Source organism: Tauraco erythrolophus, chromosome 1, assembly GCF_009769465.1.
Source record: "Tauraco erythrolophus isolate bTauEry1 chromosome 1, bTauEry1.pri, whole genome shotgun sequence".
NCBI lineage: Eukaryota > Metazoa > Chordata > Aves > Musophagiformes > Musophagidae > Tauraco > Tauraco erythrolophus.
The window spans coordinates 17,385,862-17,410,657 of NC_141465.1; the positions used below are offsets into that span (position 1 = coordinate 17,385,862).

Sequence of the window (24,796 nt, forward strand, 5' to 3'; positions counted from 1 at the left end):
GCCAGGGCCAGTGGATGCTCTGCAGAGCCTGTTTGGTCCCAGTGGTGCATCTGGCGGTTGCTCCCTGTGATGACCAACGCGTGCAGCTCAAGTGGTCTTTCTTAAATTTTCTTTATGTAACTGAACTTGATGGATGACATCCAGCTGGGCCTGAAATGGTGGTGTAATTCTAGATGTAATTTCATAGGATTATTCCCACAGTAGCACGAGGTGTTTAACTTAGTTGCGTTTTAAACTCCAACTCGAGAAGCCCCGCGAGTGCCCTGACACTTACACGTGATGCTCGCTGGTCACCGGCAGATCCCTTTTCCGCCTCCCCAGCCCCAAACCCTCCTGCCCTCTTGCCGCAGGTGCAGCCAAACCAGCACCGAGGGGCGCGGGCGGCATCTGTGCCCCGTCCCGGGCGACGGGCGCCGCAGCCCTGCGCATGCCCCGGGAGGAAGCCGTGGGCGGGCGTTGGGCGCCTTATGAGGCCGCGCACCGTTCCGCCGCCCGGCTTTCCCCTGCGCCCGGCGGGGAGCCAGAGTCTCGGCAGCCTGGCAGCAGGAGCCGGGCGCTCATGGCTGGACGTTGAGGCCCCTGCCTCCTGCCCGCCTCAGGGAGTGGCGACGGGGCTGCTCTGCCGAGGAAGCCGTGGTACCCCGGGGTACCAGGGAGGGAAGCCGGGTGGGCCAGGCTTGTGCTCGTGGTTTTTTGAGGTGGCAGCGCGCAGGAAGGAGCGAGGCGTGGTGGCTGTGGCTCTTCAGGCACCCTTCCCCTAACCGCGTCCCCCTCTCCTCCCGGCCCGGGAGCTGCAGGAAGATGGCGCGGCTGCCCACCGCCCCGCCGGTGCTGGCCTTCGGGAGTTGGCTGGGGCTCGGGCTCTTCGTGCTGCTCTGCCTCAGTGCAGGTAAGCGGATGCAGGACCGTGGGAAGGGGCGTGCTGGGCCTGCAGGAGTGGTGGTGCCCACCTGCCGGTGTTTGGGGGATGGCAGCCCCCTGGGCACTTGTTCTGGCATCTTCCGCCAGGGCTGAGGCTGGGCAGGGTTTGGGGGTGGCTGGCTCCGCTAGCTGCGGGCGGGCACCGGGGACCTGCGGGCTCTCAGCTCCCCAGGCCAGTGGTGCCAGGCTGCCGGCACCCAGAGGGGTGAGGTGGTCACCCATCCCAGCCAGGGTGAGGGCAAGGAGGGCCTTTTTGGGATGGCCGATGTCCATGGCATGTGTCACAGCCCCTTGGGCTTCAGCTTCAGTGGTGGGGCGGTTTCTGGAGTTCTTTGGGTGGCTAAAAGCGAGTGCGTGATGGGGAAGAGAGGGCAGGGTGGTGGGTCGGAGGGTTCTCCGCTGCCTGGGCAGCGCGGTGCCCGGCGAGTGATTCCTCACAGTCGGGGGACTGCAAGGGCTGTCCCCTATCCTTCTCTGAGGTCCTGCCTCAAAGCTTGCTGAATTCCACAGGTACCCCCTGACCTCAAGAGGCTTGGGATGAGTCTTCTCGGCTGTGTGAAATGTTAACCTTGAAACCACACAAAACTCGCTTCTGAGCTGGGCTTTGTTGTGGGTGCAAAATAGGTTGTGCTTACTGGCAATTTTAGTGTTTCATTGCAGCTAATGATACTCTGGAGCAAACCCCGGCTAAACCGAGGCTTTGATTAAAAATCAAGTGTTGCGAAATTAAGAGTATTTCGTGGTGATGTTGTGAAACTGGGAGATATTTGGTGCTGAGTTTAATTTTGAGTTTCACTCTCAGAATCTTAAAACAAAACTCAGAGAATTTAACAGGGATTGAATGGCAGAGCTCGCTTGTAAAGAAAGCAACCGCCTCAAACGTCGCTTGTGAGATCTCTGCTCTCCCGTCTTTCCCTGCGCTCCTTCTCCTACCTTGGTGCTTGCGAAGCACGTGTCAAGCACCGATATATCTTGTCTGTAGAGCAATCAGCAAACAATCTGTCGTGGGCAGAAATGCTTCTCTCTCTGTACTGTAAGAGCTTGTGGTATGTTATCAATGTAATTATGAGCATGTGGTAATTCACCAGTCATGTTGTTTCTCTAAAAAGGACGCAGATTCCAAGACCAAAGATGGGCAATACTTGGATACGCATTCTGATACATGCTAATATTCAGTACTAGAAATAGGAGTTTGATAATAGAAAACTAGGTGTTCCTGTAGTTGTGCATCTTTTAATATGGCTTACAAAGGGGATGATAGTTTATCCTGCTTTCTATCTCGCTGTCTGTTTCTTTAGGCCCCTGCTTGTAACTTTCGCATCCCCTGCCCAGTTTCAACAGAATTTGACAGGGAGGCAGAGCTGGCAGAGGTGCAGTGTCCTTTCCCACTGCATGGAAGCCCTTGGCTAGCCACAGGCAGCACTCGAACAGCTGGAGCCCGCACTACCCCTCCTTGTGCCCAGCTGGCAAAAAGGGCAAGAGGCAGTAGCGACGGGGCTGTAAGGAGTGTGGCGGCACTGGGGACTGGGGAATGGGCTTGGGAGGCATGGGGAGAGGTGCCTGGGCAAGGAAACACAAGGCACAAATCCGTACGCCAGCAGAGTTTGGTCATTCTGTTGCTGAGAAGACTTACCTCTCCAAATCTGTTTATAATAAAATTCTGAAGTTTAATCCTGCAAGAGGCAGAGTGGAAAAAAAGCTTTTCTAAAAGCATTGTATCGGCGTTTGGGGCATAATTGTGAGATGCTTCCAACACTGGAAGACCTGGTGCCTCGGGAGCGGATTGCTTGGCAGACTGACAAGGACAGCACATCTGACGCGCTCTTTCTTCCTCTGTCTGCATGTGTTCATGCCCTGTCACCTTTCTCTACAAAAAGAGATATTCCTACGTTAGTGACCCTTGAAAATACACGCTACATTACCCACAAACGAGTGGTTTTAAAAGCTTTACTGGGACTTGTGGGTGATGCCTTCCCTGGGTCACCCACAGGGACCACAAGGACCAATTTCTGACCGTGTCACGGCAAAATGGTGAAGCCCAGAAAGGCAGCCTGCCATGGCCCTGCCAGTGGCTTCCCACGCGTTGTCCCATGAGTCACCAAGGCCGGCATTTATAGAACTGACCCCATGTGGGGCTGGTCATGACCACATCAAGGCACAGTCAAAGCTGGCACCCAGAGCCTGTGGCTACATCTCATGTCCTTGGGTTTAGCCTGGGTGTTTTGGCGCTGGCACATCTCCATGCCGTAGTGCTCTGAAAGGTTAAGTAGCATGCTAGGATGAAAGCAGGTGATCTCTGTATGCCCTGAGTAAATGAAAGATTAATATAGGGAACGTCAGGCTGAATTTTTATGTCATAGCAGAAGGTGGCTTTAAGAGGGCCTTAATTAAAAAGGATGATTTGAAGTTTGTATTTCATAGGAAATTGTGTATGCCCGAGTTACGCAGATACATTTGTTTCCCCTTGAATTGAATTTTGCTACTTTGGGATTCACTTGAGGTGACCCACTGAAATGCCAGTGTATTTTAGAGCTGCTTCTGAGATGTCATCTGCTGCTGGAGACACTGATGTGCATGTCTACCTTACTGTCTCAGGACAGTGGAAAAGTGGCAAAACAGCCTTGATTACAGCACAAACTTAATTTACAGTCTGAATGCATTGCTGGTATCCCCATGGGCTTGTATTTCTCCTGCCATTGCACCTTCACATCTACCTAGGAATATCAGGATGGTCTCAGTCCCAGTTCGTTGTAGTAGGAAAATGTTGCTAGAAGTCACCTAGTACGACCTTTCTCTGCCCTCTGTGCAAGAGTGGCATAGACACTGATTACAGGGCCCCAGCAAGCCCAGTTTTTGGTCATGGAGTATTCTTTAGGCTTCCCTGGAGTCTTCTCATCCGCCTGGGAACCGTCTAGGTCTCGGTTTCTTCCCAGTGGTGAAATTTTTTGGGAAGTTTTGAGGAAAATCCCTGCAGTTTTTCTGAGTTATTGGAGAGTCGGGGAGGGAGGGGGAATAGCCACTTCCCTCTGCGTTGTGAGCGAGCGCTGGCTCACAAGTAACTCACTGGGAATCCCCTCTCGCGCGTTACTGCCGATAAAGAGCTCGGAGTGGAGCTTGGTTTCGGAAAGGGACAAAGAAGGTGGAGAACGAGAAAGATTCCCTGTTTTGTGGCCACCCCCAAATGCTGGCAGGCCTAACAATGAGCTTTAGGTGCTCGACAGTTATTTTCCATGCCAGCTCCGGTATAGGTTGTGCAAAGGGCTCGTTTTGTGGTGGAGACGGGAGACATTTTTCTTTATGTACCAACTTTGCCCACTTGATCACTGGATGCAAATTGAGTTTCTGTCTTATTGCTCTTGCTGCCTTCAGCTGTTTCTTTTAATTTCTTTTTTTGGATGAGTTTCTGTCTCCTCCTGTTCCAGACATGCAGAAAAGAAATGTCTTTAGTTCAAAACCAAGAGCAGCGGAACTAAGGAACTCCTTTTTCTGTCCATCTCTCCAGAGTGAAAGCTGCTCTAACAGCTTGTCCGGAAAAAAAAGAAATCCAATCTTCTGTTGTGCTTTTTTAAAGGAAAGAATTCTTTAGAAAGAAACACAGAAAATTAAACATAGACAAGCTACATTGGTACACAGTCAGAATACAGTTATAGGCCTGCATACCGGAGTGTGTAAAGCCACTGCGGAACATTCCTTTCACACATACTGTTTTCTTTTTCCAGTTAGATCAGAATGAACCCAGATAAACCCAGTGAGCTCACATTACTCTGAGGGCAACAGCTTTTTTGCATTTCTTGGATCACTGAGACATTTGTAACTGTTTTGCAACGTGAATGTCAGACATTGCTGCATTTAAACATGCAAAGTTTGGGGCTGAAGTTTTTACGAAGTGCCGTAGGTTACCAGCAGAAGTTGCCACCCTGTATGCCCTCACACCTCTCCTGCTCGTTGCTGCCTCACTTCTGAGTTACGAGCATGGTTTAATGGGTGTAATTAATCTGATATGATCAAAGGCTGCCACTGACAGAGTTATCCTCCTGCCTTGCTTGTGATGAGTTAGATTTTTTGCAGGGGTCAGCCCACTCTCTTCAGCGCCCGTCTGCTTTTACACCCAATGCTGTGTGCCAGGAGTGGGATGCAGACAGACTGAGGGGGCCAAACAGGTCACTGCCACCCAAAGGTGCAATCCTGCTCCTCCCTCCTCTGCTTCTGGCTGCACAATCCTCCCCTCCTTTGCACTGCTTCTGGCATGTCTCTGATCCTTGAATGAGCCAATTTGACTCCCAGCTTAGCAGAAAGTTTCTTTTTCCCCCCCCTCCCTTGTTTTACACCAATGTGACATATTCAACCAGCCTTTGGAGAGCCCTGCAAGGAAAACAGTGGGAACACTTGGGGTTGGAAGAGAAAGGAGAGCCAGATCACCTTTGATGTGGGGAAGGTGTGAGATCAATGCCAGTTTGTCATCTGGCTGCACCCTGAGTTTGTGCCAGGCTGATAGAGAGCTTCCACATTCAGAGAAACTCTCCTTCCTTTCACACATTTCCTACTGTAAGTGCTGTGCACGTGTAGATGTGATATTTTTTCATGAGGTGGCAAGGCAAATGTGCTGAAAGAAGTGAAGGCTGTTTGCTTGGCAAAAGGAGGTCAGTTGGTTTTTTTTAATAGATGAACTCCATGTTTAATTGTAGCAGTTCTGTCCCCTTGGAGAGCCATTGCCATCGGGAGTCTCAGGAGGTCACTTGAGAATATGTAAATCTTTCCCAACACGGAAATGCCACGGGCTTTGCTTCTGCTTTTTCACTATTATGCTTTTAAATTATCATTTGTCCCAGGGGACTCCTGGCTGAAAATAAAAGTGCTGACTGCTGGCTAATGGTGGCATCTGTAGCTACGCTACGCTCAAAAGACGTTCACCTTTTGGCAAGCCCAGAACGCTACTGTATCATATAAAAAGTTAGAGAAGACCGTCGGGGCAAGTCTCTCTGCACACTGCTGCCCTCGCCATAGAGGGTACCCTCCAGTGTAGTTTTAAATGCCCAGCAAACAAGGATTTCATCCCGACACAGGGGCAAGTGCTTCAGTCTGAACAGACCTCGTTGTCAAACACTGCTTCCTACCAGCCGAGAGATCCCCTTCCCCACACCGCCCTGCGCTGCCATGCTCCCAGCTGGTGCCTCCAGCAACCCCTGCCCGAGTCTCTCATTTCACTCCCTCTGTGGCTTTTGTAGCTTTCAGACACCTCTGGACCACTTTGGTCTCATTTCGTTAGTCATAGAGTCATAGAATGATTTGGGTTGGAAGGGACCTTAAAGATCATCTAGTTTCAACCCCCCTACCATGGGCAGGGACACCTTCCACCAGGTCAGGTTGCTCAAAGCCTCATCCAGCCTGGCCTTGGACAATTTCACTTTCATCCTCAGTTAATTACCATTTGCCATGCTATGCTCTCATATACAGCTGTTTAATCCCTCCTGCTGCCAGTCCTCCAGCTGCAGGGTTATTGTCAAGGTTGTTATCTGCAGAGTGATCCTGAGTTAGTGCCTGAACAGGGACCAGGTTTTTATAACAGGATAATGGCTGGCAGGCCTGTAGCATTGTTGGCTGCACTGGTAAATGGTGCTATGGCACTTGCTATGGCAAGTACTTTACAGGTAAAAATAAAGGAATGTAATTTTTCTGATTTTAACTGGGCTTGTGTGAGAAGTATCATACTCGATTTTCTTGGTTACTGGGCACTTTCACCTTCTATTAGTTTCAAGAGTGGACTGGCTTCTTGGAGAGCATGTGAGGCAGTGAGATTTAGCCAGCACTGAAGAAAACTGGGGCCTGAAGCAGTGGGGAGGACCTCAACTTCAAAAGCTGTGCTGCAAGGACAGCAATATGCATGGCAGTGGTACTGGAGGAATTAGGAAAACTATCTGAGAACAGCTTCAGCTGGGAGATAAATATAGAGGAAGTACAAAGTGATCCAGTCAGCGAGGGACAAAGTCTGCAGGGGAAAAAATTAACGAATTTATTTTTGTCTTTGTGTGTGACAAATCTCCCCCAAAGGCTTGTCTTACACAACCGCCACATCTAGTTTCTGCCCCCAGACTGGGAAATCATAAGAGTGCTGAGCCAGTTGCAGGAATTTTATCTCAAAAGCAATTCAAATATGCAAATCCTCTGAGGACATCCAGATTTAGTGTCCCCCCTGCCCTTTCTTATTCTAGCAGGGTCACCCACTTGCATGCTGGGAACTGAGAAAGGAGGAAGACTCTTTCCTTCACTCCTTTCCCCAAGTCAAAGACGTCCTTCTGTCCCCATGGCTGGTGTCCCTGCCGGTATGTATGCAGCACAAGAGATAAGCAAGCCCTCCTTCCTCTCCTCCCCAGCCAACGCCCATGTGAAGGGCTCTGCAGCAAAGGGGAAGATCTTAAGACGTGATATAGTCCCCATCCCACCCCCAAGTACTTTGGCATCTCATCTGCAGCTCCTTGCTTGGATCTGACCTCCTGGCTAGTGTCAAGATTAGAAATTTGCCGACTGACTTGCAAAGAGTTGCGATCTTACTCATATTGTAAACAAAGCAGACTGGACATACCCAGGTGGTGTAAAAGCAGTAGATTTTAGAAAGCATTAGTTCTGTATCTCAAGAAGTACTGGAAAGTGAGCTGGACATGGCAGAAGCAGGAGGGAGGGGTACTGGCTGGCTGGAGCTGCCCCAGCGCTGCAGCGAGCCCCTTTACCAAAGTATTTCGGATTCCCTTTCGTCTTCTCAGTTGCTAATTGCCAATCATGAAACTTTTTTGTGATTAATGGAGTTTCCTCCCTTTGAAGCCAGGTTTTTGATAGAGTCGTGGCTTATTAATGGTTCATTCCCTGTCTGGCTGGGTTGCCTTTCTGGCTTTTGTGGCACAAGGCAATCAGAGGAGTCTGAAATCTGCTTTCTGGTGAGCAGTGATTAAGACTGGAGAAGGCAGAGTGAGAGTGTTCGGTCTGCAACCTGCAAAGGAAACCACAGTCGGAGGGAGGGCTTCAGCAGGTGTACTGCGTGTCTAAGAAACTGGGCCCACATTGGGCACCAGCAAGTGTTGAGAGCGCCCTGTGAACCCCTCTAAAATGAGTGCTACCTATACTGCTTATCAAAGTATGCTCAGGGACACTAATAAGATTGATAATTTTATTTGTCATCAACAGGGCTTTGAGTTAGCATGCTGCTGGAAAAATAATGGGATTAGTGCCCACCCCCAAAGTCTTTCTGTCTATAGACGCAGGAAGGTGTCTTCTGGTTTTCACAGCTGCTTCGCAACTTCAAGGATTTCTTCACTAAAGACTTTTGCAAATGAAACAAAGCAGCAGTAAAATGGAATGAAGGCTGCTGAAGGAGTCGGGCAGCAAAACACCACGGAGATATGTTATCATTGCCAAATCAAGCAATATAGAGCTGGACAAAGCAAGGTTACCGTGTTCTTTAGGAGAAGTGTGGCAAGGTGAAGATGAGAAGTGCATAAAGCCACGTAAGGGGTGCCATGTCCTTGCTGTACTGCTCCAAGCAGGGCACCCTGAGGTTACGGCGCAGAAGCAAGCAGAGATGAACTTTTAGAAAAACCTCTTCAAACCATTTCCCTACCTCAGGCCTGCCATGATGTCATCATAAGCCAGGATTAATCCTGTCACTTAATTGCTGCAGGCATGCTCGAGTAGCGTGAGTGGATACGGGGAAGCGAGACTGAGCGGAACCGCTACCGAATTAAGTGTGTTGCTGTTTTTCTTCGGGACGCCTTCTCTTCTGCTCCCCTCTCTCACCGCATTTGGGATGAGTAAGGGAACGTGACCTTACAAGAGGTCACCATGGCATACGCAAAGCGATCTGGATTTGCAGCTGCTTTGCTTTGCCAGAACAGCCTAGAGCAACTGTGGTTCCTGACCGGAAGGTTGGGCTTGGGGTTGTGCAAGGGGAAAGGGCTGCTCCTCCTTCCTCTGCATGCTGAGACCTCCCTTTGCATGCTTCCACTTGCTGGAGTGGAGTCTGGGTCGAAGCAGCCTAGCATGCTTGCCAGGTACTCGTGCCCAGGGTTAATATGCAGTCACGGGCTTCTTAAAAAGGACAGCCAGCAGGGCCTGCCAGCACCCACTTTTCTCTTGTTGCATCCCATCTTTCTCATTGCAGAAGGTCTTTACAGTGAAATGCAGAGGAAGGCAGTGTTTTTATGCACTGCTGAAACGATGTCTCCACGTAGGAGCTATCTGGGCATCTAACGGGGTCTTTTTGTGATCAGTGTATTCACAGGAGTCTGTCATAACACTGATTTAGATACAAAGCATTTCTTCACGTATTCAGAGTAGGACAGGACGTTTGCTGAATTTTAACTCCACAAAAAGCTTTGAGAGAATCTGATTCCTCACTGGTAAAATCACCTGGGATAAAGAAAAGACCAAGGAGGAGCGTCTAGTCCTTTAAAGACTCAGCTGATTTTTGCAACTGATTATCTGTCTTGCTCAGAAATCCCCATAAAATACTGCATTGTCCTCAAAGGATAAATCTTGCAAGTTTGGGGCGAATGTGCTGTTCACAGAAAATGAGGGACCTGAGCTGCAGAATTACCCAGGGACTGTTGGGTGCGATTCCAGCGCTGACCCCAGGGGATGGCCACCAGGAGAAAGCTGCAGCTCCACAAGACATGTTTTCCTCAGCTGGCCCAGCCCCCATTACCAGAATTGCATTTCCCTCACCACGGCATGATGCGCACCACCTCCCAGAGCTGCCCCAAGTCCGTTTTTCCAGACCACGCACAGGCAGAGGGCAGGAAAGATGTCAGTGCGCCAGCGGAGCAGAAGTCCCAGGTGCATGGTCCTAGGCAAAGTCAGTGATGCCAATAATTTAAGAGTAGAGACACCTGCTGCTGTTGCAAAGATAAATAGAGAACCTTATGGCCAAAAAGCAACACAAGGCTGGTTTGAGCTTGCTGGTTTTGGAGGGCCACCAGCAATTTGCCTCAGAGCTTTTTGCAGGACTGTTGGTTGAAAAAATGTGCAGATCCACTGTCTTACCTGCTGCTTACACAGGGGCAAAGGACTCCAGGTCCACCAAGAAGAACCTTTCCCTTCATGTGTGTTGCTTTGTGGGTTGTGTGCAAAGTGAAGTGGCACAAGGTAAGATTGAAAAAAGGCAAAGCAGTTCAGAAGGGCAGGGAAATGGGGAAGAGAGGGGAAAGAAAAGCATTTTCTGTTCACCAGGAATTATCAGAAGGTTTCCAACACCTCAACACTGCTTCCCTAGAGTGTTGAATGGTCTTCTGCTGCCTTTTACAGTCAAATGTTTCTTCAGGACTTCTGTCGCAGAGACAATCTGCTCTCCTGTACCACCTGACCATATGTGTGGTTAGCATAACCAAGCTCTCTGTGGCCAGGGAATTTCTGAAACATGGTTTGGGCAAGGAGTGAAGGAAACAAGGATACGGGCTCAACAGCTCTCCTGCTTGCTGCCTCTCAGAGCAAGCAAGAAAGGACGTTTTTTCTCTACACTCACATTTCTGTTCTAATTAGCCCTGCTCTTTGGGGCATCTGCAGCACAGACATAGTTTGAACGAAGTAAGTTTTTCTGCCCGAGGAACAGAAAGTCAACCCTTTCATCTGTTCAGTGTTGCCACATGCCGCGGATTTCCAGTGACAGAGCGACATGCGTGCACAGCAAGGGAGTGGGTGGGCTTCAGGGGGTGGGGAGGAGGAGAGATCTTGTTTTTTTCTAGAAAAGTCATTAAAAATTATTTCCACGGTGGATACCTCCCCCACAGCCTGCTTACAGAGAGCATTCAGCACAGAAATGGGACAGAACTGAATTTTCATTTTTGCTTTGCAGTTCACCTTTAAAGTGAAAGGGAACTTTTGTGGGGCTGAATGACTCTTCATGGACTTGGTTCCTTCAGGCTTGTAGCATTCAGGTTGCAGTTTCAAGGGTGCAGAGCCTTTTAAGGGTAAATGTGACATCAGCAGGAATTTCCAGCCCCTGCACATGTACTGCCAAGAAGGTTTTTGTTCTCCTTTTGGTTGCAAAGGAGACTCTTGGGGGCAAGATGTGGAGAACCTCATGCAACTCATGATGCGATGTCACCCTGACGTTTAGTGTACGCCTACTCTTCCCCTATTGCTGCAAAAGAAAATAGAAAATTGTCTTTATCGGGCTTCACATTCCCAAAGTTTGACTGGTTGCTCTTGTGAGTTTCTCCAGCAATAGTAAGAGCTGAACTGTGAGAACTAGCGAAGATGTGGTCGAGGGGAAAAAACACACATACACACACAAATGCATGCAGACATGTAGGAGGAGGAACTTCAAGAATCACAGCCTAAAGCAGACTGCTTTTAAGTGAACTGAAGGAAATGCTTTTTCACACAGCGTGTAATCAAACTGTGCAACTCATCGTCACAGGATGTTGTGGAAGCCAAAACTGTACGTCTGAAGGGGCAAGAATTCTTCCTGAAGCGTAGGTCTAGCAGTAGTGATTAAACTGCCGGGGTCAAGAAATCCCTGAATTCCTGGCTGCCAAAGGCTGGCAGGGTATGGCAGTTATCCCGTGTGGTGTGGAAGAACTGTTTTTTCTACCATTTTGCTACTGGTTGTTGGCTGACACAGGTCAGCAGGCTGAGTGGGTTCCTGGCCTGCCCCAGGCTGGTTGCTCCGAGTCTGCGATGCATTCTAAGGGGAAGTACAGGCTGTGGGGGGAAAAAAATTCAGTTTGAATATTTCTCTTTGGAAGACCAATGAAGTAGCTGAGTGGAGGGAAAACAGTTAAATGAGGAGTTGCTCATTTAATTACTTATTCTATTTTATTTAATTAGTATTATAACATTCCACAGTGTTGCCAGGACCTCCCCAGTTTTTTTCAGTGTGTTTCCTACAAATTTAATGTAAAGCATGTGGGTGGGACAGGGATAGGTGTGCTGTGAAAGCTTATTTCATATTCTGTCCTAGGCTCTGTATCTGGGCTTAACTTTAGCAAGCAGCTCCTGATGCTGCCCCAAGATCCAGCTGTGCCGGAGCGCTGGCTGAACATCTGCTTGTCTCCCTCCAGCACTGGCAGCTCAGCATGCCACAGGGGTCTTGCTGCTGGCTGCGTGACAGCGTCCCAGGGGTCTGTGAGTTGCCACAAAGCAAATGAGCCCCGGTGGGCAACCAGCTTGTGGCTGTTTTGGACACTTCTGCTGAATCTGATTGTCACAGCACCCCGGTGACACCCTGAGCGCTGCACTCTGTGCCAATGTGCAGCATGGCTGTGGTTGGGCATTAACCATGACAATAAATGTGTGAGCCAGCATCAGCCGGACTTTGCTGGGGGTGGGTGGCAGTTCTGAGGCTCAGCTTTGCCAAACGTTCAGTTCACGCTTCAGGCAAAGGCTGTGCACATGAGGTCTCACCTCCACTGAGGGGTGATGCTGCACTCTCCCCATCAGTGACACACTCCCTGGTCAGGGCTTTCCCACTTTCTCTCTCAGACATGTTTACTGAGATCTGTTCTGCAGGGAAGGAAGAGGGAATTTGACTCTTCTCTCTCCTGAGGCTGGCTGTTTCCTTGTTTTTCTGCTCTCAGTCAATGGAGTGCAACAGATTGGTATCCCCCTTCCAGTACTGGAGATGGGTGCTTAGCTAGTGAGGCTGAGGCAAGCAGGGCAAACGTAAAGCAACCCGACCTTCTGGGCTAACAATGCAGGGTGTGCAGGGATAAGCATCATCCTGAAGGCTGCACAAACCCTGGCGAAAGCTCAGCCATGTGCCCTGGCCTTGGTGCAGCACAGGTCCACACATCAGTACGGGTCACTCTTCCAGCAACAGCAGGAGCTCCTTGCTAGGCTGCTCCTGCCTACCCACTGGACAGAGGAAAGAGTGGGAAAGCAGGGCTGATGATGAGAGCTGAGTGCATCAAAGTAGTAGTGCGAAGCAGGGGGATTACTGCTAACCTGAGCAAAGTTGTATCTCATTTCCCCCAGCGAGGGTCTCACCTTGTTATTGTAGGCACATGCCTGTATACGAGGTATGGCACCGGCACGGCCCCTACGCAGGAGTTGGGGAAGGCCTGCACTGTTTTGAGAGTAGCCCCACAGGAGGCCCATGGGCCTTTGCAAATAAAAATTTGTCTTAGCTAGACTAGGCAAAATTGCTCATTTGCTAATACTAGGAGGCTGATGACAGTACGGCTGTAAACTTCGTTTATCATTGTAGGGTTGCTTGTAGCTTCTGGGATCTTGAAAGCTTGTAAAAGCTTTGTAAAAGGAAAAAAACCCAAAGCCCCAAACTAGTAGTCCACTGCAGCCCTGTTTGGCATGCAGGGAACTCACCGGAGGGTGACACAGACTTTCCAAACACTGAGCTCTGAAAAGGGAGAGCGGAGGGGGTAGCAGTTTGGGTATGTATGTTTTTATCCTTTCACATGAATAATGGCAATTCTTTACTCTGAGGTGTGGAGTTTTTTAAGTGGCCAGCAAAATTTCTGTTCAGACAGGTAACTCTCCTGTCTTTGCCTTCCAATCCATGCAGAAGTTGTTGTGTGCTCGCTAGTTCGGGATCCTAAGTAGGACTGGAGCATCACGTAAAAGGCAATGCCAAGGGAGGCCTCCCCTCAGTGCAGAGCTGAAGTTGTCAACAGCTTGGTGGGTGATGAGATACATTAGCGGGCGCAGACAGAGCACAAAGAGGTGAGCTCTCTGCAGCAGGTCCTCACACAAGGCTATACCACCGTCTCATTGACTTCTGTTTGCCCTCACCTACAGGCTATGCACTGGACAAGAAAGTAGTCAAAAGCAAGGTGGGGGAAAAAATCGGCCTGCCTTGCTGTTACGAAATTCCCAGCTCAGAAACCCTACGTAATTACCGAGTCTACTGGCAGAAGAACACTACGGAGGTAGTGCTTGCCTACGCAGAGGGGGAGAAGATCTCCAAGCACAATCGGTATGAGAACCGGACAGAGATGGACTCCAGGAATCTCACCCTGTGGATCTCCCCCGTGGAAATCCTGGACAATGGCCCTTACCAGTGTATAGTTCAGCACCTCAGAGTTTTGCAGAACCCAACTGTTGTGTGTGATAAGTCTGTCGCCCTCTTTGTTACAGGTAGGTGGATTGTCTCCTGAGGCTTTCTGGTGCCAGCCTCTGGGGGTAAAGGACACTCCTCCCAGCTTTAGTTATAGTGTAGTTGATTTTCATCAGGAAGCCTAAGAGAGGCCAGAAGGTGTGTTAACTATTTCCATTCTAGCAGCCTCCCTCCTTACCTTTCCAAGGCTATCCCAGGTACAGAAAATTTTGCCTTTCCCACTACCAGTCCAACATCTTCCCCTTGATGCCTCCCTCTTGGGTAAGGACACCCCTGAGACATCTCAGGTACCACTGCTCGTGGGTACCCTAGGCTGCCTCTGCCTCCTGCTATCTTTTAGGCAAAGCAGAGACCAAGCCCTTGGTGCACAGGAAGCGTCCAAGCCGAAAGAGGAATGGGGTGGCATTGCTTGTCTGTGGCCACACCCTGCATCCAACTCCTTGGGAGCCAAGGCTGTCCTGGGGGCCGGCCAGCTTGCCAGCTGCACTGCAGCTCCGCAGCCTAAAGCTGAACTCTGCTGGAGATCTGAGGTTTTTACTTTAAAGAAACACATCGAGTTCCTTTGCTCAAAACGAATCTGAGTCTTTTCTTGGAGGCTACAAAACGTTCCGTTGATATTATTTTCCATTTCCACCACTGTTTTTGTGGCAGTTGGTTTCAACCAAAGGCAAAGATACTGGTAACGTATATAAATATATACATACATTTGAATACTTTTAGCAACAGAGAGTTCCAGTAATCTTCCGGACAAGCCAGTGAATGAGCATTCCCCATCTGGAATAAGATTGATCAGCAAAAACCCTCAAACTCTTGAGGTCTGGCCATTGCCTGCCTGCCTGAGGGCATGGTGGGCATATGTGCAAGGAGATAAATTTAGCGATCTTTCTGGGAACTGATATGAAAAAAGGGAAGTGCACTGCCAGCACCCTCTCTAGCTGTGAGGGCTGAGGAGTTAACTGCATGAAAAATGTGAAACAACGGATCTTTTTTCCTTCACGCAAATACTCCAGTTTCTTTCTCTCCAGAAATCCTTGCTGTCTTAACAGATCAGTTGTAATAATTGTGATAGACTTCTGCTCCCTTTGGAAAAGTGGGATCAGTTATTGTGGGGATCAAGGGAAAGGTCCCCTCGCCCCTGCTGGAATCCAGCTACCCTGAGTGAGGCAGAAAGGTGTTACTCCCTGGTGACTGATCAGGCTGGGAGCCTCGGTGAAGCTGGCTAGGAGGTTTGAAGGGACCTTCCAGACTGGATGTCAGTGCCGTATTGCTCAACAGGCAATGGGCCTAGAAGGAAATCCGTGTCTCTTCTCGTCTGCCACTGGTCAGCCGTGCAATGTTAAGCATGTTTCTTTCACTGATTACTAGTTACTCGGTAGCCGAGACCATGGGTTCATGGTCAGCAGAAGCCGTGGAGGATGCGTTACAACCGCAAGGCTGTCTGCCTTACCCCAGCAGTCCTGTGGTCAAATGGTGAGTCACGCAGGGAGAAACCGCAGACAAATCCTTAGCTGCTCCGAAAAGGGTCATTTTGCAGCGAGTTTTGCTCTCATCTATTTCACCATGCAGCCTCACAAAAGCTTAGAGCAGTACGTCTGACCAGGCAGGAAGTCAGGGAACAAACTGTGTGGGTGGGAAACCTCTGAAAACTGTCTTGGACAAGGAGAAAAAAGTCCAGTGAGAACATGGTCTGAGAGGACCTGTGTATTGCTACGCATTTTTGCAATGACTAGTATGACTTGGTCTTGCTCTCAGCTGGGCCTTCTGGAGGGGCTCTCATGCAGAAAATATAATTCAGTCTCTTGCTGGCCATCCCAGCTGAGAGACCAACATGTGACTCACCTCCTTGCCCAGCAGAGAAGGACCCTCTGTGAGCTTCTGGCTGGAAAGGGACTCATGAGGGAGGGAAGAGGAAATTGTCCACCATTGCCCGTAATACGGATTTTTAATTCAGTCCCTATATTTTTCCTACCTGCTTTATGATTTCTTCTGTTGTTCCACAAACTGCTGTACGTAGAGAGAAACGGCAGCATTGGAGAGGTGGGGTCATGCAGTCTGTGTACTGCCCAGGGAGGAGGAGAAGCAAAGGCCAAGGCCATATCCAGTCAAGGCTGTGGGGAGAACGTCTAAGGCACAAGAAAGGCCAAATATATTATGACAGAGGAAGAATACACTGTGGGGAGTCTTTGCGTTGAATGTGGGTGATTAGGACTGCAGCCCTCACTGTAATCTGACAGAATGGTAACTAAATCTTTCTTACTTCAGCTGACTTCAGTAAGCCGAACATAACAGCAGAAGCATCCGCTAATTCTTGTGAATGGACCGAGATGGTGGTAAGATGTTCTTCTCATGGAGGTTTCCCCAAACCCAAAATCTCTGGAGCCCTCAACAATGAGTCTGTGGTGTGGAATGCCAGCTGGGTGTCCGAATCCAGCCTCAGCCCATACAACGTTACTGGCAAACTGCGGCTCAACGTGACCAAAGACGTCAGCATCACTTGCTCCATTGAATACAATGGCTTTGCCAAGTCCACCAGTTTGCTTCTGAGTAGGTTTTATTGATAGTTTGTGTTACGAAATCAGTTTGTTAAATCTGTTGAGTTGCCTCTCTGAGAAATCAGTAGATTTTGTGTATCTGTTCATGCAAGGATGACCCAGTGATCCTGCCTGTAAGCTGCACACCAAAATATTTCAAAGGCTGTAAGACAGCAGGGGTAGGAGAGGAGAGTTACAGACAGCTCTGTCTTCCTGCTGCTCTACTGTGAGTCACAGCTGGCTGAGAGGGCAACTGGATCCAGTTGTGATCCGGTGACGTCAGCCTCAGTGGCTCTCACAGATTAAGGCTGCACCATTCAGTGCCCCTCTGTACCAGCATGGTCTCGCTGCCAGTTGCGTGAAACAGACCTGGTATTTGAATGGAGGGACTTGAGAAATGTATGTGCCTTAAAAAGCCATGGCTTACACTTAAAAAGAATTTCCATGTTTAACAAGCATGTTTGTTCCTGCTGCAGTGACAGAAACTGTCAGCTGGGTCTAGACAAAATTCTGCTTTCATACACATGTTTAATACAGGGTTAACTCATACGGAAGAAATTCCATCACTGTGCATGGCTTAAAAGTGGTAACATAATAGATAAGTCTATGCTTTGAAAAGCTTGAGGCACAAGTGGAAACAGCATGAGGGAAAGCAGCACACTACAGTCCAGATGCTTTGCAGTAGAAAGGGAGTTGCAAGAAAATTTTTAAAGCCCAAAGGATTTATTTTTTTTAATGTTGTTACCAGAAAAGTATCTGAAATGTATCTGGGTCTGATCTTTTCACTGTAGAGATAAGGGCACCTTCAAGGGAAGCTAAAGAAGTGCTATTTTTCCTAGGGAATTTTACCTTATTCATCAAGGTATCTTATTCATCAATCTTACTAAAATCAAAGGGGCTTGTGAGGAGAGGTGCCATTCAGCTTCAGGATGAATGCCAGAAACTAGTGCTTTATGAATATTGGTTATTTCTGGATGAGGTGCATAATGTCCCTAGAGATGGAAATGGAAGAAGGTAATGGAAGAAGGTTATGAATATCATACTACATAGAAAAGGAGAGCAACAAAAAGAAGTAATAATAGTAATACGCTGTTGCCACACATTCTCAGGGGAAGGTGCAAACAACAGTGACAACAGCAGTCACAAAACCCCCACTTTTTGATTTTTAAGATGTGGAACCACTCCCATTTTGATATGATGAAAATGGTCCTCCAAACAAGTCTTTCATGAACCTGGAGTTCCAGACAATACAGTCTCTGGTAAACGTAGGAGGCCAACCCTACAGTGGAGGGGAAGATTGTACAGCAGATCAGACTGGTGTCTTAGAAGGTGAATGATTCTTAACTGTGCCAGGTGCAGATGATAAAAATCTGAAGTCCTATGAACATGCACCAAGTCTGTCCCTCCTGTTGAATTAGGGTTGTCCTATACTGTACAAGAATGGCCCGTTATCTTATGTCCAAGTGGCAGAATGGTCATCTCCAGTGGTCAAAAGCCAAAGGCTTCAGATCCACTGAAACTGAATTCTGCCACAACACTCTTTTCCTGCCATGCAGGAAAAAGTCTATTCTAGTTTGTTCAATGCATCATTCTCCCCCACCAGTGAAATCAAAGGGAAAAAATTTGGCATAAATCTGGTGAAAACAAGAAGAAAAACTGCAGAGTGCCTTTGAGAATGTAAGTTTCCTAGATATGGACTCAGACTTTCCCACCAAGCCTAACCAGTTTCTTTAAAAGCAGCTTGTGTGTGTTCAAGTATTGCTTGTCTCAGTCCTGTTCAGGACAAAGACACAGCATTTCAGATTCTGTGGACACGTTAAAAATTTCAGCACATAGCAAATATGGGGGAATGGAAGAAATTTAGGTGCCAGCTTTGTCTGTTCATTGAATAGGTGAATTTTCAGGTGGAATATCTGAGTTAGAATTTGGCCAGAACCACCAAAATTCACATACCTGCTCTTACATGAAAATGCCAATATATTGTTGGGCCTTTATTTATGTTTTCTTTCTTCTGTTAGGAAAAACAGGCATCTGCGTTGTCCCTACTGTGCCTCCATCTTATAATGTCATTACTGCTTCAAGTATCATCATTATCATCTTCCTTTTGGCTATCATCCTAGCAGCAAGATACCTCCGAAGGCACGGTAAGTGTAGCTCCTTTTTCAAGAAAGTCTCACTGCTTATGGAGTTTCTATGTAAAATATACATTTATAGAAACTATACTGACACACTAGGTATTTTTGTATCTTCTTCTCATTTCCTTTTTTCTCTTTTTTTTTTTTTTCATGCAGCATCTACTGTCACAAAAACTAAGTCCAGTTCAGGACTTTCCTACATTTTGTGTGCAGGCAGCAGTAGGGTTCAGGTTTGACAGTGAAGGGGTGATGGAGAGTTTTGACACCAGGTCAGAATATTTGCAAAAGCAGAGGTATACAGAATTGAAAAGATTCACAAAGGTCCATTTTTATGTATCAAGATGCTTGAAGATGCCAAGGACCTTGGTGATCATGACAGATACAGCTGAGCACTGACAGTTTCAAAACGGGATCTCTACACACCCTACTTAGACAATCCCTCAGAAAAGTCACAGAGCCAAAGTCACAAAAACACATAGTGCCAGGGCCACAGAAAGGACTTAAGCATAGTAATGTCCCACTTTTAGGAGAATCTCAATCAGAAGAGATGGATTTGTCTTCTTTGTGTGGCCAAAACCAGCACAGGTGAGGTTCCCTGTCCCACCCTATGAAGTCTTCAGTAACTGCAAACATGTCTCCAGGAGTTTTTTCAATGGCAAAGGGGACCTCGAGCATCTCAGGGTTAGCTGGCAGCTGAGTAGATTTATTTGGTTTTTTGTGGCTCAGAAAAAATCTCATCTGTTAGCTGTTGCTAATCATGTCTAATCCAACCTAGGCAGAAAGCTCCTAAAGATGTGGGTAGAGATCTAATGGATTTATAAAGGCAGCTAGGCATGCAGTCAGTATTGAAAGTCCACAGCAGTAGATGTCCTATCCACACCCCGTTAGCAGCTTTGTAAAGCAGTCCTGGAGAAAGACAGCGGGCCTTGCAACATGTTATAAATACCACCCAATCAAGTTCTGTCAGGTCGCTGGGGAAGTCAAGTCCAGAGGCAAGAATCCCACACTGAGAGCGCTCTATGTTCAGCCCACTTAAACCAGAAGCCACCAGCCTGAGCATCTTAGCTCATCACAGTTGCAGCGGTATCCCCCGTTGGAAAGAGGTTACTTGCTAACAGGCAGCGGGGACTCGGTTCACTTAGGGACACTTGTAAGTTCGTCGTGCCTGTGACTTCTGCTACCTCTATTTCAACTTCAGACAAGTTCACTCGCGAGTCAGAGGTGTGGAGGTAGCATTACTATTTTCCTTTTCCCCTCCTCACCAACCACATCCCTTGAAAATCCAATGTGACCACTGAGTCAGGTTGAGCTCATTTTCCTTTTGGTGTTTTATCACAGAGAAAGGGAACATCTGGAAGGCAGTGACTCTTGGCTACACCTGTGCACCTCCTCGTTTTCCACTCATGTGCCCCAGTGCTGGTTCTGCCCTGCTGCTCCCTGGGGCTATGTCAATGGGAAAGGAGCAGGTTGAAACCAAGAAAATCACAGCTGATCACAGCCTGTGCTGTTGGCTGTGTGGATAATGAACTTTTAATTATAGGAGAAAATGAACTGGAATTGGAAGATTTGGCTCTAAACAAATATAGGCTGGAAATTAAAAGGTTCCTTACCATTAAATTAGTACGATTCTGGAGCATTCTGAGATAGTCTTTTATATAGAAACCACATAGCTTATGAAGTAGATGTAAAAAGCATACCAATGTGGTAGAACGTGATCACCTGCAACAGCACGGGACATGGCTGCATAAACCGGAATTTCCCCTTCAGTCCCATTTTCCTAGTACGCACAGGGAGCAGATTTGCCGAGTCAGGTGGTGCTATTTTGTACAGCCGCTTTCCAGACCAGGCATAGACTGCAAGAAACTGAAACTAGAGCTTCAGTCCAACTTCTCGGTTTGTACAGTTGCAACATTTCAGTGCTGCCGTGCGTTGCCACCTGACTGGGAAGGGAAATATCTGTCCTAAGAGTGCTTCCTGCTGGTGTTGCTACAGGTCACCTTTCAAAAGCTATTGTGGGAGCTTGGAATAGGTCTGAGAGTACTTCTGTTGTTCTGGCATATGGAAAGCTGAGGTCGGGAGCTGTCTTGATGCTGAGTTGTTTCTGAGCTCAAAAAGCCATGCTTCAAAGACCTGAAGTGTGGGAGGGAAGAACAGAAAGACAAAGACAGAGCAAAACGGAAATAAGAGTTCTCAGATGCGTGATTGTGGTGGTGACCAAAACATGTAGATGCTTTGTTGAGGTTCACAACCTCCTACTTTGAGGAGCTCACAGCCTATCTTTGCAGTAATTTAAGAATGGAAACTATCTAGATTTTTTTTTGTGGCTCTTCAATTAATTTAACACAAAGCACCAAAACAAGATTAGAGGTGGCTTAAAGAACAGCTTAGGATCCATGTTGTAAAATTTGTGCATGCACAATTTGCTATAATAGTACAGAGAAATTCAACTTGAATTATTAAAACAAAAGTAATTCATAGATGCTGAGATACTAAGGGGGCTCCTTTAATCTGAACTCCTTTTAAAGCACTGAAAGAGTTGGTTGGCGGGTTCTAACACCGGCATTCTATCGCTCGCTTGGTAAACTGCATTTAGTGACATGTAGCTTTTAACTTTTACCATTATTTCCCTTCAGACCTTATCTTAACATGTAGCAACCTGTCTTTCTGCCAGGCTGAGGCCCTAGCCCTGTGCTAATGAGAACTGCTTTTCCATATGGCAATATATAGATAACATCTATATAGAACAGAGCTTTCTCTCAGATCAGACTGTGGCTATGGGCCAGCCATATTCAGAGGTACTGCAGTGATGAGTCCTGCCAAGGAAAAATCAAAGTAACTAGACCTAAAAGTTTTCATTTTCTTTAATTTCTCTCTCCTTTCTTCCCACTCTCAGTTATACTTTACTTTGCTGAAGAAGACATTTGGATTCAGCACTTCTATGTCTTCTGGAATTCCAAACACTAATGAGAGATCTTCTTTTTCAGTCTGTTCTCACTGTTGTAAGCCTCAGGATTCAGTGGAAGAGGGTGTGAAAGAATGTACAAAGCCACCCGTGAGCTTTAAAGTGACATCTGAAACGTCATCTGTATGACCAGATTGCATTTGCAGGTAGTTTTCTTCATCATTCTTCTCTTGGCAAAATAGCTTCTCAAATACTGTTAGATTCTCATGCGATGTTTAACCACGTATGGCTTTTAACAGGAGTGTGTGCTGTCCTTTAGGGTAAATAAAAGCTGTAGAGCCCTATTGCCAACTCAGACACATGGTGTTTCCCAGTCAGGTAACTAGAGGAATGATGCTCATGTTGCTTCTGGGGCATTGCTTTGTTTGGCTTATTTCAAATTTCTATAAATTAATCTAGTGAAAAACATTAGAGGAACAAATTTCCTGGGCTGCTCCGCTGCTTTCTTCACAGAATGGGCCCTGCATGTATGACAGGCAAGTTTTTGTGGCATTCCTTTCTTTAATTAACATAAATTTTTAGGGATTAAATGAGGATGAAGGGAGAGAGAAATGAAAGAAAAGGAACATTTGACAACTTTGACTGTCAGTGTCTCCTCTGAACCTGTGTGAGGAAGCTTAGTATCTGAGAGCTGGGTTTGTAGCACAGTCATCCATCTATCAGGATCTGCAGTGACATCCCTTGCCACTGCCCTTGTGGTCATTGTATGTGCCTCCCAACTGAGAACTGGGCAATCTTATAGTTCCTGTCCTGTTGGACTCATTTGTGAGTAGCTCATCCCTACTACAGGTCCCACATGTGGCTTCATCCCCTAGAAGTGATTTCTGGCTGATGCCCTGTGAGCCATGTACCAGATCTACATGCATAAACATGGGAACATCCCTGATACAGAAGCGAAAGACTGACAAAACGATGGTGACGGGAGAACAACTCCATCTTTCCCACTAAGATTAGCAATGCCAGTTCACTTCTGAGATAGCCCCATTCCCTTCAGCAGTTGGAGGAATGGAGAAGGAAAAGTTTCCCCTCCAAGACTTGCCCAGGAAACGCTCATATTTTAAAAGGAATTACTTTTGATAATGAAGTGTTGCCAAGTACGGGCAGGGGAAGAGTCCAGCTTACCAATGTTCCATGACTACAAAGCATTATGTTCATTTTGGCTTGAAAGTTCAGCTGTGTTCAGAGCCATGTCCTCCAAAAAGACATTTTTCAAGTCAAGAGACTTAAGGAAAGATTAGCGGCTAACTGTTCTTATTTGCACCGTTATCCCGGTGACGGCATTTCCTCTCTCACCACAGCATGCTGACTTGCCAGGGTAATGCTGTAGAGTAACAGCTGTAGAGTCCTAGAAGTCATGAATTTGTCACGCTGTGAGTTGCAGTAATCTAAAGCTTAACGTTTTTGAGATAGAAAGGAGGAGAAACTATCATTCAGGCTACTCGTCTCATTTCCAAACTTGACCACCCACTCATGTTTTCCTCTGGGGAAGGCCCTATCTGGAACAGATACTAGAGCCTTGGTTAGCATGAATTCTGGGGGGTTTTGTCATGGGAGTGGCAGGAGTTCACCTATTGAATAAATCCTTTCTGCCACATTCCTCTTTTGCTATAAAAGTTTGCCAGGCTTTTTCTGTAAAAGTGGCTGGTGTTTCCCAACTCCAGTGCCTGGAACAGCTGCTGTGCGTGGACAGGGATGGAGGCTGTGCTTCCTCAGTGGCTGACTGTCGTCTGGTAACTGTGCGATGTGCTGAGCCGTGTCCTGTTGCTGCTTAAATAGAGTAGCACGTCCATTAGCCGTCCCGGCTCTGCAGAGGGATTGCACCTCCGTACGTCCAAAGGTTTTGGCAGGAAGCATTGAGCCCGTCTGTGGCTCTCTGGTGCCCACCGTGAGCTGTCCGGCTCCGAACAGCTCTGGCCTTACTGTAACAGGAGCCCTCTTGTGGAAGGCGACCGCCGGTGATCCCCGTTTGTCTCAGCTCTGCAACGTTCTGGCTTACTTTTAGGATTAAAAACGAGGGAGGGAAAATCAGTAAAATCTTTCCTTTGTGTCCCTCAGGTTTCTTATCCTGTGTATTCCGCACTGCAGTTCCCACTGTTTGTAGTACAGCAATGCTTACTGCGTTGACCCTTCGGCTCCCTGAAAGGGGATGACAGCAGTAGAAAACTCTGCTCAAGAAGACTGACAACATAACCTTGTGTGAATGGACACAAAACCCCACCTATGCCACAGAAGCTGTGGGGTGGTCTCATTACAAGGGAGTCACTGGAATTCCAGCTGGGAGGACTCCCTGTGTTCCTGCAACAGGGCAGAAGAGGAGCATCATCAGCATCGACACATCGGTTCAAAAGTTTGGGATCCTCTGGCTTCACTGCTGCCTCTATGAAAATCAGGGGGCCTGCAGAGCCCTGGTAGGTAGCCCATGCCCACCTCGCCCTTTAGTAACGCAGAGCTGGCCTTCAGGAGACCCCAGACCCTGACACACAACCTCAAGTCAGGCTGTGCCTCCATGTTGTGACTGGGAGCAGCTAAAACTTCTTTTAGATTCAGCCTCGCACAGGTATCTGCCAGTACTATTCTTTGTGCTGGAGGACTTTGGATTTGGACTTGACCAGATACATGTCCATTCTCTCCTAAAGAGGCAATAATGCAGGCACTTTTCATGAAAAAGCACCTTGAGGTGCGACTATATGCCTCATGCTTATTTTCAGTGCTATGAGACTTCTTAGGGAACGATACGTACTGACGGCACACCTAACGGCTAACTAATATTGCTTACCTACAGCAGTGGCAGAAGTTCTCGTAACCTTTGTCTCCTGAAAGGATGGCCTCACCAACCCGGGTACCAAGATACGGCTCCTCCAGGGCGTTACTCAGAGATGCAGGAGCACACCTGCCGCAGCGCAGCCCGCTGCTGGTGGTGTGTGTGAGCGCGCGCACACGCGCACCTTTGCGCACACACATGTACAAGCTTTCATATGCTTTTATATTTTCATTTCTACCCACACTCATAAAGCGCCATTTAAATTTCTGTAACACTCAGGGGTTATCTCACGGACCTACTGTAATGAAACGTAACTCAGGGCCTTGCTTGATAAACGTGTCTGTGTGTGTGTGTACATTTGCCTAGGAATACTCATCAGGGTAGGCTCTCCAGATTCTTGGGAGTCTCTCACAGCAACACAGGGAT

At 47.7% G+C, this 24,796-nt stretch overlaps 1 protein-coding gene across 1 annotated transcript; it reads left to right on the forward strand.

Moving 5' to 3' along the window:
• Positions 1-801: 801 nt before the first annotated feature.
• LOC104377342 (T-lymphocyte activation antigen CD80) lies at positions 802-23,678 on the forward strand. Its single transcript, XM_086631352.1, has 6 exons — positions 802-889; positions 13,663-14,001; positions 16,244-16,525; positions 18,531-18,656; positions 21,632-21,755; positions 23,665-23,678. The coding sequence occupies exons 1-5, from the start codon at positions 802-804 to the stop codon at positions 21,736-21,738; spliced, it is 942 nt and encodes a 313-aa protein (XP_086487478.1). The 3' UTR covers positions 21,739-21,755; positions 23,665-23,678.
• Positions 23,679-24,796: the final 1,118 nt, after the last annotated feature.